At 52.6% G+C, this 17,437-nt stretch overlaps 1 protein-coding gene across 34 annotated transcripts in view; it reads right to left on the minus strand.

Moving 5' to 3' along the window:
- The window catches only part of Shot (dystonin-like protein short stop), a 150,332-nt gene that overhangs the window by 25,525 nt on the left and 107,370 nt on the right, over positions 1-17,437 (minus strand). For 28 of the 34 annotated variants that reach the window (XM_076799348.1, XM_076799344.1, XM_076799334.1 and 25 more), the window contains 12 exons: positions 12,828-12,974; positions 12,511-12,734; positions 11,637-12,431; positions 10,709-11,562; positions 10,115-10,404; positions 8,996-10,039; positions 8,442-8,919; positions 8,115-8,284; positions 4,379-8,022; positions 3,956-3,967; positions 379-2,506; positions 40-287 (listed from right to left, as the gene is read on the minus strand). In XM_076799348.1, coding sequence (XP_076655463.1) covers positions 40-287; positions 379-2,506; positions 3,956-3,967; positions 4,379-8,022; positions 8,115-8,284; positions 8,442-8,919; positions 8,996-10,039; positions 10,115-10,404; positions 10,709-11,562; positions 11,637-12,431; positions 12,511-12,734; positions 12,828-12,974 — 10,034 coding nt within the window. The remainder of the gene's footprint in view (positions 1-39; positions 288-378; positions 2,507-3,955; positions 3,968-4,378; positions 8,023-8,114; positions 8,285-8,441; positions 8,920-8,995; positions 10,040-10,114; positions 10,405-10,708; positions 11,563-11,636; positions 12,432-12,510; positions 12,735-12,827; positions 12,975-17,437) is intronic. The other 6 variants (XM_076799362.1, XM_076799361.1, XM_076799328.1 and 3 more) reach the window with 2 other exon arrangements.

Consider the following 17,437-nt stretch of genomic DNA (forward strand, 5'->3'; position numbering starts at 1 on the left):
CGGGTGTGTCTAACGAAGGGACGGGGAGTGTGAACGTACGTCGGTGCTGGTGACTTAGCCTTCGTTATCTTCTTGGTGTCCTTCACGGACTTGATCTGCCTGGCCTTGCAGACGCGATCGACCTCGGTCTGCCTGCGGCTGGTGTTCTCCATGAATTCCCTGTGATCCGCGATCAACATCTCCAACGTTGCCTTGTCGTCCGGCAGCGGTTCCGCTTCGAGGGCGTTCAGCGTGTTCTCCAGGCCCTCCAACCACGAGAGCAACTCCTCCAGGAGGTTGTCGAGATCCTACAAGATTAGCGTTATTTAACATGTCTACGAATTCAAATAACCCAACCCCACGTTGGCAGGCTTCTCCCCATGAGCCGGCGGTGCATACCTGAAGACCTTGCATGTGGTTCTCCAGCCTCTGATTCCTCTGCAGGGCCCACGTGGCTACCTCGTCCCATCTGGATTGTATGATGGTGATCCAATGCTTGATGACCAGCACTCCGTCGGGATGGGCTTTGCCTAGAATGGCACGAGCGAGTTCCAAGGTCTGGTCCTTCTCGACCTCCTTGGTGCGCAGCTCCCTGAGGAACTTCTCGTGTTCCATCAGCTGGTTCCTGCTCTCTTGTTCGTCCTCTGGAAGTTGACCGGCGAACCTGAGCTTCATCTCGGCGTCGCTGAGCCATTCGAGGAGCACGTGGACCGCCTTGTGCAACCGCTCGGCCTCCTTGAGAGCCTCCTCGAGGCGGTCGGTCTTCTCCGACGACAATTTGGTCACGGTGCCCCATAGTTCGTTCAACTCGGACAACTGGGAATCGATGGCGGCCGCGTCCTCCGCCGCAGCTTTGCCGAGGAGCTCGCGACCGGTCCTCATGACCGAGTCCATCTGGGAAACTCGAGACTCCAGGTCGTTCTCGAAGGTCTTGTGCTGCTCCACCAGGTTCATCACGGTATCCAAGTCGCCGTGAAGAGGCCCGGTGTTGGCCAGCTGCTTCTCGGACTTGATCAGCCACTCGAACAGGGCTTGAATCGCGTCCTTGTACTGTCCAGAGAACAGCAGAGCCTCCTCGAACTTCCTCTGCCTGTCGACGCACTTGCCGCAGACGGTGGTCCACTTGTTCTTCAGTTCGTTCAGCAGCTCCTTCAACGCGAACTCGTCGGTCTTCGGCGCCTTATCCTTCAGCGTCTTGCCGTTCTTCATGGTGGTGTCGTAGGTGCCCTGTTTCGCGCTGAGAGCCTTCTGCAGTTCACGGTGTTTGTTCAGCCGAGCCTTTATCCTCTCGGGATCGTTGCCGCCGAGGCCACCGTCCGCAGCGACCTCGTCCAAGGTCCTCTCGGTCTCGTCGAGCCAGTTCATCAGGTTGGACCAGGCATCGTGGAACTCTCTAGCCTCCTTGTACCCGTGGTCTAAAGCTCGGGTCCTCTCGGCAGACTTTGACACCACTCTTTCCCATCTGTGCTGCACGCTGATCAGCAGGTTCTTGATCAGGATCACGTCCTGCTTCTGCGAGAAATACTTCAGATGCGTGCCCTTCTTGTCCAGGTTCAACATGGTCTCGCGATGAACGCCCACGTCCTTCTGGAAGGTCTTGTGCTCCTCTATCTGGCCGAGAATGGTCTCCATCACCCTGGAGACGGGTTTCAAGTTGGTCAGGATCTTCTCGGCGTTGGTGAGCCAGTCGACGAACGCCTGAAGAGCATCGTGGAACTCCGTGGCCTCCTTCAAGGCAATCTCCAGCTTGATCTTCTTGTCGCTGGCCCGTGCAGTCACGTTGTCCCAGCGTTGTTTCAGGGTCTTCAGATTATGGTTGAGCCCACCGGCGCTGGACGAGTCTGCCCGCTTCAGGTACTCCTGTCCCTGTTGCAGAACCGTCTCCACCTTGGGTCTGGTCTGTTCGAGCTCGTTGTAGACCTCCATGAAGCGCTCGAGTTGCTCGGAGGCCGTCTCCGGCAGTCCGCCGACGGGTTTCGAGGCTACGATGGTGTTGTCCACGTCGCCGAGCCAGGACAACAGGTCCTGGATCTCGGCTGTGAACGACTGCGCCTCTCTGAGAGCGTCCTCGAGTTCTCGTTGTCGGTCGGCAGCACGTTGCAAGAGGTCTCGCCAGCGTCTGTTCAACGTGCCCAATTTCTCAGCTGTGGTCGACGCCTCGGCTGTTCCCTTGCCGTCTTCGATCAGCTGTCTTCCAGCATCGTTCAGAGTATCGACGCTGGTCTGATGAGCCTGTATGTCGTTCACCAGGACCTTCAACTTGGCCAGCTCCACCTCAATCACCTGCGGATCCCCGGCCACCGCTTTCAAGTTGTCCAGGGTGTCGTCGGTCTTCTCGATCCAGACCAGAAGCTCGTCGAGGGCGTGCTGGAACTGTCCTAAACGCAGCAGAGCGTTCTCCAGGAGCCTCTGTCGCTCGACCACGCCTCTCAGCAATCCGTCCCATCTCTTGTTCACGGCTCCCAGCGGCTCCTTGATCGCAGCCGCCTGCTCCGACGATGTCCTCTCTGTCAGCTCGGCGGCTTGCCTGCAAAACATGTCACGTGAGACGTCGACGTTGATGCTCCACCGAGGGGAACCGGTACGCGTCCGATGTGAGAAAGCGTACACCCTGAGGAATGTTTGTGAATAAAAGATACAGTCTCGTCCAGCCAGTCTCGGATACGATTAACAACACGGTGTTTAGTCGGAACGAACACAGACAGGGTCGACGACTCTACGGGAGAGGAGAGACACAGAACAACCCCATAAGACGGCAGAAAATCCTGGCCCGATCTCGCAGCTGATCCTTCTGTGATTTTGTTCCAAGCTAACGAGGGCGAATGCATCGAGCCGATTCAGGATCACCGGGGCCTACCCGACCATTATTTTCTGCCTCGAATTGCAAATCCCATTGTGAGAGGGATCCATTCTCGAGAGTCAAACCACGGTTTGGGAACCTACGATTTGGTAATGTCAGTGGAACAGGCACGCCACGAGCCAGGCAGGCAGACAGGCAGGCAAATACAACGATAATGTTCGACGACAAGGCAACAATGTTTTAGAACTCCAACCAACAGGGATCGGTTAGCGGTTCCGATTATTCGATCGCAACTCGGGTGTTACGGGCCTTCGACGCCTCGCCTACGGGGAGATTATGCCAGAGAGGTAATGAGAGTGCTTACGCTCGGGGTTTTAGTGTCCCCACTTTTCTGCATCATCTTTTTAGCCTGGAACAGAACCTGCATCAACTTTTTATCCTGGACCAGAACCTGCTTCATCTTTTTAGCCTGTATTAGAACCTGCATCGTCTTTTAGGCTGGATCAGAGCATACACAGAAGACCCTCTTTTAACATAGAAGTAACATTCACTCTGGCATTATTTGAAATCCGCTGCTAATGATGCAGGTAAGATGATGCAAGGTTCTGGTCCAGGCTAAAAAGATGATACAGGTTCTGGTCCAGGCTAAACATTAGACTAGCACTATTCCGGGGACACTAAAACCCCGGGCGTGAGCACTCTTACTTCCTCTCTGATTATGCTTCAGTATGTTCGCAGCTGAACCCTGAAACGGTGCACAGTGGTTCGAATGAAAATTAGCTGGGCAAAATACATTTCCAAATGACCAGAACCTAATTGAGCGTCAATGCGAGCTTCAATAACTGGACTCTGCCGATTTCTATGCAAAATAAAAATTTTTCAACGTTAATTGCAATAGACAGGGGTTGCATACACAGCTATTTCTTCTCTCAATAATTTGGACGGGCAAAAATTAGTATTTTTAAGTGCTCCGAATGTCTCTGCTATTTTTGCAATTTGATCTACCGATTTTTGTCAAAAATCGGTGGCTTCGCAGACGAGGCGTGAACGAGATTAAAACACGGATCACACTTGGGGGTTGGGGAGGGATGGTATTACGGTACTCCGGACGATTCGAAGAATAAATGTAAGCCATGCTCTAACTACAGCAACAACACAGAGAGAGGGTTGACTTGCCTGGTCAGACTCCTATGCGTTCAGCAACCGGCGCGGAAACAACAAAAGTTCGGATTAGAATCTCGCTCTGGTGGTGTCTTGGGCATTGTTATCGGTACAAAACGAAGATCGCGTGTGCTTTTCGGGGAGACAGATATGCCAAGGGATTTCCTACCGTGGAGGACCGGCTGTACGGACAAGTTTCGCATAGAGGAAGAGACGTCCGTCCCCTATCAAGGACGTCTGAAATCATCCTCTGAGACGCCGAGCTTGTCCTTACAGCCGGCGCTTCCGGTCCACGGGCACGGCATCGCTGGCGGAAGACAAGTACAAAAAGTAGGGCACGCGAATGACATACGTTTTCAGTTAGCGCAACGATTCAGTCAGGGCGGATCGCGAACAGACGCAACAAGACTCTACACCTGTGTAACCGTGGTTGGTTACCTGTTCAGAGCTTCGACCTTGACCATGTGCGGGTCTACTTCAGCCTTGAAATTGGCCAACTGTTTGATCTGTTTCTTAACTTCGTCGATGTCGCTGCCCAACGGTCCCATCCTGGCGAACTTCTCCTCAGCCTCCTCGAGGAATTCGAGGAGGTTCTGCAGGGTCTCGTGGAACTCCATCGCCTTCTCCATGGCGTCGATCAGGTTCTCCTCTCGCCGGGCGTACAGAGCGGTGACGTTGTCCCAGGCCTGGTCCAGGTCCTCGATGTGTTTCCTGACTTCCGGTTTGTCCGGCTCGCCGCAGAGACCCATCAGCTCGTGTCCCGAAGCGCGGACCTGCTCCACGTCAGGTTTCGTCTGGTCGATCTCGTGCCTGATCTCCTGCAGAGCGACCTGTTGCTGTTGGATCGCTCCTGGCTGAGCTGCAGGCGGTGCCTGACCGGAGAGAGCGTCTTGCAGCTCCCTCAGGGTAGACATCACGCCGTTCAACTCTGACCAGAACTTCTCCGCGATCGCCAGTGCATCGTCCAGGGTGTGACCTCGGTCGGTGGTGGCTCTCTGCACGTCGCTCCATAGTTTGTTCAGCTTCTCCAGCTTCCTCTTGATGTCCTTCACGGCTGGATCAGCCCGGTTGCCCGCCTTGCTGATCACGTCGTCGGCGGCTCTTCTGACAGCAGCGTAGGCCTCCGATCTCTGAGCGAGCTCGTCGACAAGGCCTGTGTTCTCTTCCATCTGATCGCGCAGGCGACCAGGATGGGCGCTGATTGGTTCGGCTCCGTTGACCTGGTCGGCTGTAGAGGACAATGCTCGCAACATTCCCTCCAGTTTGTCGGAGAACTGAGAGGACTCCTGCAACGCCTGCTCCAAGGTCTGCTGTCTGCTGCGAAGCTCGGCTCTCAGGGCCGCGTACCTTGCGGTATCCGCCTCCAAGATGTCCTGTATCTTGATGCCCTCCTCCTCGTTGCAGAGCTTGATCAGAGCCTCGCCGGTCTTGATCAGCTTCTCGACGAGCGGCTTGTGCTCGTTGATGCTCTGCATCAGCATCTCGTTCTTGTCCTGCTGGGCTGCTATCAGGTCGGGCCTCAAGGCTGGCATAGGCAGCATGGCTACCTGATGCTCTGCCTCTTCGAGCCAGCTGACCAGACCGATGTGAGTGTCGCGTAGATGTTCTGCCAACGGTAAAGCTTGCTCGAGAGCTCCCAGCCTATCCGCGGAGAGACCCGACACGATCTCCATGGTCTCTCTGAGGTCCTCCATCTTCTCCCTGATGATCGAGGTGTCCTCGTGCTGGCCGTTCTCGCGGATCACCTTCTTCGCCGTGGATATCACGTCTCTGACGCGGCCCTTCTGGCTGGAGATGTCGTCGTTGAGAGCTTTGTGTTCCTTCAGCTGCACCCGGATGATCTCGGGCTCGCTGCTCGGCGGCTCAGCCTCCCTCAGCTGGTTGTCTACCTCGCGGAACCATTCCAGAAGATCGTCGATGTCTCCGATCACTTCCAACGACCTCTGCTTGCTCAGCTGGATCCTCTCCGCCTTTCGTTGGATCTGTTCCGCGATAGCGTCGAACCTCCTGTTGTCTCTGGTGACCAGGCCTTCTATGGTAGCTGCCCCCTCGCCAGGCGACAATTGCGACAATTGCGGTCCGACCGCGTTGATCTTGTCTAGGACCGGTCTGTACTCGGATATCTCCATCTCCAGTCTGACGATCTCGTCCTCGCGAGGTTCCGCGGACTGCAGAGCGGACTCCGCGGCCTGCATCCAGTCCATCAGCCGGTTGTGGTTGTCGTGGAACTGTTGGACCAATGGTAGCGACTCCTGGGCGTGCTTGAGGAGGTCGGAGCCTCGGCTGACGAGGTCGTTGAATCGTCGTTGCAGGGAGTCCAGCTTGTCCTTCAGCTGCAGGGCCTCGTCGCTGGAGATGTGCTTCATCAGCTCCAACCCGGCATCCGTGGTACTGTCCACCTCGGTCTGTCGCGTGGAGACCTCTTCGGTGAGGTCTGCCAGGTCCTCCATTTGCTGGAGAAGCTTCTCGGTGTGCACCGCCAGGACACGGTACTTCGACAGTCTGATCTCCATGCCCTCCATCCAGGCCTGGAGCTCTTGGTAGCTGAGCACCAGGTGTCTCAGACCCTGTCTCGACCTCTGCAACAACGTTCCAAGCGCTTCTGATCGTTCTACGAGCGCGGCGTACCTGTCGGCAGCGTCCTGCAGCTTGTCGGCTAGAGCGGCGGCTTCGTCCTCGCCGACGAGAGCCATCAGCTGGCTGGCGATCTCCGTGAGCTCGCTGAAGTCCGGTTTTCTCGAGAGAATGTCCTCGTGGAGGGCGTCGTGCTCCGCGACTCGTTGTTGAATCTTCTCCTCGTCCGTTGGGACCAACTCCATGTCTCGGACGCGTTTCTCGGTCTTGTCCAGCCAGATAGCCAGAGGCACCAGCTTGTCCTGGAACTGTTTCGCCACTCCCATCGCCTGTTCCAGGGCGTCCATCCTCTCGGCAGCGCTCTCGGTCAAGTTGTCGAACCTTCCTACCAGCTCGTTCAACTGTTTCTCGATCATCTTCCTCTCTTTCGGATCGGCGCCGGCGGCGACTTCTTGGCCCATGTTGTACAGGGACGACATCGAGTTCTGTCGGTCCATCAGCATCTTCTTCAGGAACTTCTGCTCCTGCAGCTGCGCCTTGACCACCTTGTAGTCCGACGACGGCGACTTCTGGTTCGACACCATCTCCTCCGTGTCCGTCAGCCATTTCTCCAGACCGTCCAACGCCTCCTGGAACTTTCCTGACTGGAGCAGACCCACGTCCAATCTCCTGTCCCGTTCGTTCAACCTGTCCTTCAGGTCGTTCCATCTCTCGTTCATCTTGTCGACGTCTTTCTCGATGTTGCTGGTGTTCACGTCTCGTCCGGCGGTCTGGATCAACGTCTGGCCGAGGGCGTTGCAGTCCTCGACAGCCCGGGCCAGCGGTTCTATCTTGTTTATCTTGAGTAACCTAAAGTCCTCCTGCTGCGCCTTGATCGACTCCACCTCGGATCCCACGGGCTTGAACCTTCTGAAGTGATCGTTCGCCTCGTCGATCTCGGTGATCACGTTCGAGTGCGACTGGTAGAACTCCTGCATCTTGTCCAGGGTCGCGGTTAGCTCGTCGTGGCGATCCCGGGAACGGTCGTCGAGCTTTCCGACCTGTCTCTTCAACCCGGCGACCTGTTCCCTCGTTGCCACGGCGTCTGCCGCGAATCCATAGTCCACCAATCGTTCCCCGAGGTTCTCCAGATCGGTCACCTCCTCGTACAGCCTGTTCACCCTCGTGATCACCTTGCTCGTCTCCTCTATCTGGATCCTTACGATCTTGATCTCTCTTCCGGGCGCCTTCATCGAGTCCAACTCCTTCTCCAGGCTTGAGACTTGATTGCTGATCGACTTGACGTGGTCGTTGAACTGCGCGACAGCCGTGGCGGCGCTCTGCAGCTCGTTGCACCTGTCGTCCAGCTTCGACTGCAGGTCGTTTATCCTGTCGGTCAGATTGTCCACCTCGTCGACCAAATGCGTCGCGTCGACGCCCTGTTCTCCGGCCTTGTTCGCCAAGTCGTTCGCCTGCTGCTTCACGCATTGCAGCGGTTTCTTCAGGTTCGTCGTCTCTTCTCGTAAACTCTGAAGCATGAACGGGAAACGGTGTCGTTCGACTATCGAAACTATTCGCTCCTGACTAGAGGAAGGACCTCATAGAAGACAGTCTCGCTTACCTTGATCCTATCGAGAAGCTTCGGGTCCTTGGCCGCACCTCCAAGAGCGTCGTGAGACGCCAGCTTGTCCTCGCAGCGCTGCAAACCGTGTCGCAGGTCCCGCAGATTCTCGTTGAAGTCCATCAAGTGTCGCGCAGTGTCCTCCAGAGACTGCGTCCTCGTCAGTAGATCTGAAGACATTGATCATTCAGTAGTAGAAGTCAGTTAATGTATGCAGCAAACTTGGTTGGGCAATTCATGGTACATAATTTTATAGTATTTTTGAGATTGCTAGGTTGGCACTGAAACTGTTGCAGGACCATTCAAGTTCGCGAAGATGAAGCTTACCGTTGTTCAACTTGTCCCATCTGGTCTTCATGGCACCGAGCTCGTTCTTGACGTTCTGTTTGTCGATGTCGCAAGCTCCGAGGAACGTTTCCCCGAGCGTCTTGTTGTTCTCGAACTCTCCGGAGTGTTTCCAGACCTCGTTCCTGAACGACGACAGCTCCTTCAGCTGCTTCTCGATGTCCTTACGCTTGAAGGACGCCGGCTTCAGGCACTCCAATCGATCCTCGGCCTGTCTGAGCCAGGGCAGGAACGTGTCCTGCGCTTTGTAGTACTTCTTGCAGTGTTCCGCGCAGGTCTGCAGCTTCGTGTGCCTGTCGAGGATGTCCTTCTTCAGGCGGTCCCACTGCGACTGCATCTTGTCCAAGTCGCGCTGCAGAGAGCGATTCTCGACCTTCTGTGATCGAGTTAGCATGTCGCGGCCCTTGTTCAGCAGCATGATCACTTCGTGCTCCTTGCCCATCACGTTCCTGTATATAGGCTGAACACAGAAAACGCGGAACATTAAGCTCACCGTCTAACGTAGACAAAAGCATAATTATTTTGAAGCCACTTACCTCGTGGTGGTCGAGTTGCTGCTGCAAGATATCCCTATCAGCGGAGACCAGAAGCTTCTCGGACATGTTTCCAAGTTCATCGGCGAGCCAGCCCAACGTTTTCGTGCAAGAGGCCTCGAATTGTCTTCCGTCTCTCAGATTGCCTTCGATCTCGGCCTTCTTGTGATCCAGCTTCTTCTGCAGGTTGTTATACAGTTTACCAACGGCGGCCAGTTTTCCATGGATCTCGGATTTCGACGCTGGATCGCTGAGAACCTCGCAGAGCTGTTCTCCAGCCGCTTCGGCGTCAGCCAAGAGCGGCCTCTGTCCTTCCAGTTGTCTTTCCAGGTTCTCGATCTTCCTCAGCTGATCTTCAGGATCTTTCTCGAGCGTCAGATCGTCCAGATTGTCGGAGATGGCTTGCAGGGCGTCGCGCAGACGATTCAGGCTGGCATCGAACTCCCTGCTGGTGTCCACAGCATCTCCCAAGCTCTGGGCTCTCTCGTCCAGCCTGAGCAACTGATCGGACCACTTGTCAAGGATCGACTTCAATTTCGCGTTGGTTCTCTGGCCGTCAGCGGAATCCTTGCCGACTACAGCGATGATGTTCTCGAAGACCTGCACCAGGTGGTCCAACTGAGGCTGCTGGGTGCGGAATTCCTCCCGCAGGACTTGCACCTGCTGCACCTGACTGGCGACCATTCTGGGATCGGCGGAGATGGGGCCAAGCGCGCCCAACATCCTCTCCTTCGACCCTAACCAGGAAACCAGGCCCTCCGACGTGTCGTAGAAGTCCTTCACGTCGTCCAGGAACTTGATCCTGTCCTTGCAACGCTCGCTGAACGACCTCCACCTGCTGGTCACGTCCTCCATCTCGTCGTTCAGCCTGTCCACTCCGTCCGCATCCTTCTTGCGTCTGACCAGGTCGCGAACCTGAGTCCTCGTGGTGTCCAGCAGCGATTGCTTCTCGTACATCTCCTCGATCACGATCTTGATCTGCTTGGCCGTCTTGTCCGCCTCTTCTTTGGTGCTTGGCATACTCTCTTTCGGTATTTGACGCTTGATCTGAACGGAAACGCATGTGAGTGCAATGGTACACCTCCTTACACCGCAGGATGCGAAAGCGGAAAAGATGCTCACCTTCTCCAAGAACTGAGACAGGGTCTTCAGGTTGTCCACGTGCCTTCGCAGCTCTTCCCTCACGTTATCCAGCTCGGTTTGTCGATCGGATAAACGGACTCCGAGCAGCCCGTACCTGTTGTTGATCTCGGAGAGCTGTTGCTGGACCGGCGACAAGTCCTCCAGATGGAAGCCATCTTGGCTGGAGCGGCGGCTACTGAACCCGCTGCTACCACCTGGGGAGACCGGACTTTGAGCAGCATACAATTTAGCGGGTGATGGTGAGCGACCGTCTTGTGACATTCGGCGTACTACAAAAAAAAATATGGTGTGTGTGTGTGTGATATGACCGAACGATGACAGTGATATGCTAGAAATGGCCGCGAGGATGCTGGTGTATGGAAACGTGAACAACTTTGAGCCCAGATTTACACGCGGAGAATAAGTCAAGTAAAGGTGAACACAAGTGCGCAAAATCGTGGTGATACATGATCGAACGAAAGCGTGCCGATACGATGCACCAGGCTCAAATCATGTTAAGACTACCAAGCGCCTGGGGGTACCGAAGATGATGGGTACACAGATCCAGAGACCAGAGAAGCGACCGAAACGTACCTGGCCTCTTTGTAGGGCTGGTGCTACCGCGTCTGCGAGTAGGGCTCTCGGTTCGCTCCTTGAGCAAGCCGTCGTAGGCGATGCCGAGGTCGTTGACCTTGTCGACGGTGTTGCCGTAATCGCGGTACTCCTTCTGAATGGGTTTCAGCTCGTCGACCTGTCTCTTCAGCTTGTCCAAGTCGACGGCCACAGGTTCTAGCATCTGGACCTTGTTCTCGGTTCTGGTCAGCCAATCGATCACCTGATCCCTCAGCTTCTCGTAGGCGGACAGTTGCTCGGCCCTGGACTTGCTGAGACGTTGTTTCTCGTCGATCAGGTTGTTCACCTCCTTCCACTGTGTCTCCAACGCCTTGATCTTGTCTCTGATCGGCGCGACGTCCGTCACGTCCTTCTTCGAGATCAGGCTCTTCCCGTTGCGGATCAGGTCCTCGAAGTTCGCTCGCTGGTCCTCCCGTTTGTCCATCAAATTCGCCATCTTGGTCTCGTACTCGGCGACGTCCATCTTGCTCAGATCCCTCGACTCGAGAGCTTCGATCATGTGCGCGTACCAACTGTCGAACTTCGTCGTCTCCACGAGGAAGTCGCCGAGGGCTTGCGCGATCTCATCGAGGAACTCGCCTCTGCGCAACGACTTGTCCATCAGCTTCTCGAATCTGCCTTGCACGTCCTTCAGCTTGCCCTCGATGTGCTTCGCGATCTTCGCGTTGCTGGAGTTCGTCAGGAGATCCCTCGCGCTCGTCGCCACGGCTTCCACGCTCAGGCGATGACTGTCCAGGTCGGCTTGAAGCAGCCGCTGGTCCCTCTGCTGCTCCTCGAGCCGCTCTTTCTGCAAGCTCGCTGGTCGCTGGATGTTCCTGCAAAGAATAACAACCATTCGTTGATTGATCTTCCCGTGTTGGATCAATTAACCACGCCTCGAGATACTTGCTTGAATTGGCTCTCGATGCTGTTCAACCACTGCACCAGGCTGTCCAGTGCGTCCTGCACGCCCTGGCTGCGCACCAGAGCCGCGTCCAGCTCCTGGCACTTCTCAGCGATCGCGTTGGTCAGCTGTCTGTACTTGTCCTCCAGAGCTCTGGCAGGTTCCTCCAGCTCGTCGACTTCTTTCGGCGTCAGCTGCCCCTCGAGCGACCTCAGTAGAGCGTCCACGGTGACCTTGACGTTCTCCACCAGCCGTTCGTTGGCCAGCATCTCGTTGTTCAACGCCTTCGCTTTGCTCAGCTGTTCTTCGACTTGTTTCGGCTCGGCGGCGATAGGCTCGGATATGGCTCTGTGTACCTTGGGTTCGACCTCTTTCAGCCACCTTCTCGCTTTCTCCAGGGACTCGCGGTAGTCCCTCTGTCTTCCACCGACTCCGGAGAGCCGGTCCGACAGTAGATTCGCTCGGGACAATAGATCTTTGTATTGGGCGGTGACGATCGACACCTCGCCGCGCACGGGAGAGTCCTGGCTGGAGAACGGCTCCTTGTGAGGCAGCCTCTGGGGCAAACTGGTGCGGAATTCGTTGAGCACGTGCAAGAACTCTTTGCTCTCGTCGACGAACTTCTGCGCGGCCATCGTGATGAATCGGAGGTCGGCCTGGTGCGCTATCACGTCGCTGATGAAGTCTCTGGTGGCGTCGGTGCTGCTGCTCAGCCGGTTCAAGTCGGACAGCGAGTGTTCTTTCTCCTCCAGGACTCGCCTGGCGTTGTCCAGCCAGTGGGAGAAGGTCGACAGCTCGTTCCTGGAAGAATCATCGTTTAGAAATAGCGTTGGACTGTATCCGTCATCGATTTCCCTCGACAGTAAGCTGTTGGTCTCACTTGAATTTGACCAGCTCGTCCCTGGCAGCCATCAGACGCCTGACCATCCTCTCGGTGCGGTCCGTGGCTCTGTCGAACCTGGTCTTCAGGGACCGACCGTTCTTCTCCAAGGTGGACACCTCCTCGCTGGACAAAACGTTGCCACCGGTGAGCACCACCTGGCGAATCTGGTCCAGGCAGGAAGAGACTGGCCTGGCGTGGGCCTCGAGGTCTTCCTTGATCTCCTGAAAAACGCGCGATCGTTGTCAAATGACGCGGCCAACGAGAGAACGTCACACGAACTTTCAAACTCTAAGTTGTCCTAAGTTTTCGCGAACCTTCATCGCGTTGATCTGCGCTCGCAGCTGATCAACGTCCTCCTTGACGTTGTCCTGGCTGGCCAGCTTGTCCTCGACCTCGGCTATCCATTGCAGCAGCTTCGAGGAGGTCTCGTCGCACAGCTTGTACTTCTCCTCGACCGCTTGCTATCATTTGCAACAGAGAACGATTGATTGATACCGGGTATCGCTTCCGCCGAGGGAACGCGCGATGATCGAACGATCTATACACATATATATGTATCAGGACTTAATCTCTAACGTGCTCTCTTAGAACATAGTCGAAAAGGATGAAAAGACATCGACCCCTTACCAACGGGTCGGCCGATCTGCAAATTACGATTATTAATAAAAAATACAAGAGTCGCATAAATGTAAGGGGCGGGGGGCAACAATGGTAAGCTTATAAACGTATCTCACGCATGCAAAACACATACACACACTTTTGGAACGTGTAAAACGCAACAGTACGTTATTTGCGTGTATACGCAGGTGTGCAATATACGGGGTGTTCCCGGTAATACTAACCGACGTTTTTCTTGCGAATAATAAGAATGGGGGGAAAAATTGAAGGTCACCTTCATCTCTCAAAGGAAGTAGTGCAAACACAAAATTGCATACGCTATTATGTCGATTGCAGTGTTATTTTTTCTTCTTTCATTTTTCGTTTAATATTTATTATTCGCAAGCGAAATTCTGGCTGGTAATAGCGTGAATACCCTGTACACGACTGCGGATTTGATGCATTGATAGGCACAATTAGAGAATATTGATGCATTATTTGAAGACTATTAAAGAAGAAGAGAAGTTTTCATATTGCTGCTGTTCTTGGTGACTTGTCTGCACAAAGATCCGCAGTCGACATGTCGCGCGCCTGTATATACGCGTACAAATACACGTGTAATCAAGTTAAAGTAAAAATAACAACAAGAACAACAAAACACAGTTTTAGAAGAGCCCAAAAAATAGGTCTGATTGATCTGGCAGCGAGTAATCGGACTGCATACTCGTCCCGTACGTGGTTTTGTTCTTATATGCAGTCGGCAAGCGAACGATGGAACTGAACGGAAGCCGCGTTCTCGTCAATTTAGACGCGTTTCTGCAAGCATAGGTATACAATTACTGAAAAGAGAACAAAAAAAAAAAAACGATCCGCGGGTCTCTCGACGATAATAAAGAACACAGTCTGATGGAGCGAGTCACATTACTGATCCGAGCAACGGTGAACCGAGTATGACGAGAGAGTAACACAGACGGGGGAAGGTTTTTGATAGCTGAGAAACAGGATGAAGAATGTGCCGGACGAGGGGAGAGTTTGTGGTCTGGATTTTCGCGTTTTTTATTTTTTTTTTTATTTTTTTTTTTTTTTTTTTTTTTGGTTTGCGGAGGATGCTCCGAGATTTCCTAGAAAACTCTGGCGCTAGAACGAACGAAACGAGGATCTAGAGGGGATAATACCTGCAAAAAAATGAGAAAACTTTCAGTGACAAAAACAAACATGGCGAAATGCATCTCGTGAGGTTCGAATGGCTCGAGAGATGTGTGGCGGATGGCAGGGCTTGAAACAGGACCCGAGAGACACTGTTTCAAACTGTTACAGCACGAGGATTCAACAATTCCGAAGAGTCTTTCGCTTCAACCCTCGGACGGCGGATCAATCTTACCAATTTTATAACTGATCATGTTTAGGCCTTGCTTCGATCATTTTGAACATATCTCTGGTAGGATTTCTTGTAGACACATTAGTCTTTCCTAATACAACAGTTTTTCATTTAATCTAACCTGAACTGAGCAATTAAATCACAATTTTTATGCTCTGGGTCAAAATAGGCCCAGGCTCAGGCGTCGGAGGGTTAAACAATCGACACGAACAAACTGAAATGTTCCATTACCCGCGTGGCTGTATTTTAGTAATTTGTTAAAGTTTAGAGAAAACCACGGGGGAAATATTCGACGAATTTTCACGGTTGTACAAAACGGAGTAAAAATTCTGTGGTATTAAACAAATAATTTGAATTCTATGTATTACTAGAGTCGAATCTACCCAGGAAGCAAAATAGTTAAAAAATGTTCGATCGTTCGTAGCGATTACCGTGATTTCTCTATATATGTCGCCAATGCCTGGATGATAAACGTCGCGGATCTCCCCTATACCCCGTGAGGAGCCACGAAGAGGCCTCGGAAGCCGAGTGTAAACGTAACACAGCTCGGGTACGTCTCCTGCACGATACATGTCTCCGGCAAGACCCGCGTTGTTGACATATATCGAGAATTCACTGTGTTTATAGTAAAGGACTTCCGGAATCGTTCTAATAGCCCAGATCGGTACTGTAACAGTGACCCTGATGGCGATGCACGAGAGGGGGATGAGTTTTCGTATCGTGTGACAGGTCTGACGGAATGGTGTCGATTATGGCAGCCCGTTCCGAAGCGTAAACACGTGGCCACGACTAGTCGCTGTCGATTCGATGGAAATCGTTACACCCGTGGTACACAGACCATCGCGAATAGACTGCGATCGAGCTAAAATCAAGCCGATAGAATGAAAAATTAAAAGAAGCCGTAAGTATCTCTACGATATAAGACGCAGTCGACTCGCGATACGCGTTAATACATTATCTCCTTCATCCGGTTCCGTGCTCCGCTTTCGTGAGACCTCATGGAACTGAACAAACGAGGGACGAACGAAAGGAGAGCACGGGACGCGTCCATCGAGGCAACGTGCAGATTACAACAAACGTTATTAACACTATAATGATCGAGTTAGCATTGCCGATGCGATCAGGCGACAAACGTGGTTTGGACGTGGTGTTTTGTTTTTTTTTTTTTTTAATTTTTTGTTTTCATTCAGTTTTAGTGAACCGTGAGTGGTCGCAGCGAGTTGTCAGCGAGCGAACTGGTCGGTCACGGGTTTGTCTCTCGGTCGATGAACCCGGTGATTAGTGACAGTCGTTAATGAGAAGTATTAGCCCCCTGGTTATTCGCATTCAGGCGAGAACGTGTGAACGAGCCGCGAATGAGAAGTGAGAGCGATCGGGAGAGAAGTAGAGAGATCAGAGAGGAAACGAGAGTGCTCACGCTCGGGGTTTTAGTGTCCACACTTTTCTGCATCAACTCTTTAGCCTGGAACAGAACCTGCGTCAACCTTTTAGCCTGGACCAGAACCTGCGTCATCTTTTTAGCCTGTATCAGAACCTGCATCATCTTTCAGGCTGGATCAGAGCCTACATAGGGGACCCCTTTTTAACATAGAAGTAGCATCCACTCCTGGCATTATTTGGAATCCGCTGCTAATGATGCTGGTTCTGGTCCAGGCTAAAAAGATGACGAAGGTTCTGGTCCAGGCTAAAAATTAGACTAAGAGACAGCTCTATACCGGGGACACTAAAATCCCGGGCGCGAGCAATCTCATTTCCTCTCTGGTGGCGTGTTTAGAGTGTGAAGAAGAGAGATCGATATCCCTCTGGATCCCTCCGATCTCTTTTGTGGCCCCATGCAGCGTTTCGATTTCCGCTTGCGAACGCGACGTTAGAGAGCGGAAGATCGTTATTGTGTAGAACGCGCGTCCACGATGTCCCCCATGCAGGATATGCCCCGAGACGCCGACGACGATGATGATGACCGATGACAAGTCGACGTGTAATTTTTTTTTTTGTTTTTTTTTGGCAACGATCTCTGCTAGCGCCGGCTGACAGGCTACCGGCAAGCTTGGCTCGGTAGTGACAATAGAGTGCGAGACAGTCGCGAGAGACACTGCTTTTCGTCGGCTATCGTCGCACACGTAGAGCGATAGGCGACAAGATGCATCGGTAAGCGTACAATAACGTAACGATCCATAACCTTTGGCAAGCGGTTAAAAATTAGAAGAGAAAATGAAGGATTAGAGAATAAGTCGGTGAGAATAAAGAGAAAAAGGAAACGTGTCGGTAGAACGTAGAAATAAATGGAGGGGGGGAAGACGGCTTATGGGGTTGGTGCTCACGAAATGGGGAGGGGGGACGACGACGTCGTGCACGATTTTATACTTCTATACGATCTCGAAGAGTAGCATGTAAGATCGATTTTTAATGCATTCGAAGATGGAAAATCTAAACTACTGGTCTAGATAAGAAAAAAAAATATATATGTTAATCGTTGAACGCTCTTCTCTACGGTACAAGGTCAGTCCAACAAGCCGGTAGCTGATTCAAAAAGAAAAATCAAAAACGTGAAGAGTCACGGGGGTACTACTCCCTTGACGCTCTGCGCCCCTCTGCTTTAGTCGGACATTTATTTACAATATTGTTAGGTTGGCAGATTTTGATCGAAAAGTACCATTCGGGTCTACAGTTTTTATTTGGATATTTCATTTGAACTGTCAATCAATGCGATTGTTATTTATTCTGTTTACACAGAAAATTATTTTAAATTATTAATTATTAATTTATTGTAAATTATTTCTGTTTACCAGTGGAGAGGCAAACGTATCGACGATGGCAGTTTGGTCTCATGAAATGGAGAACGTGAACGACCAAATACAATCAACCAATCTCAATTCAATGAAAAAACATTCATTCATTTTCATTTTTTTCATTTCCATTTTCAATTTTTTTTTTTTCATTTTACCAATC

This window comes from Halictus rubicundus, chromosome 13 (assembly GCF_050948215.1).
Source record: "Halictus rubicundus isolate RS-2024b chromosome 13, iyHalRubi1_principal, whole genome shotgun sequence".
In the NCBI taxonomy this organism is placed as follows: domain Eukaryota; kingdom Metazoa; phylum Arthropoda; class Insecta; order Hymenoptera; family Halictidae; genus Halictus; species Halictus rubicundus.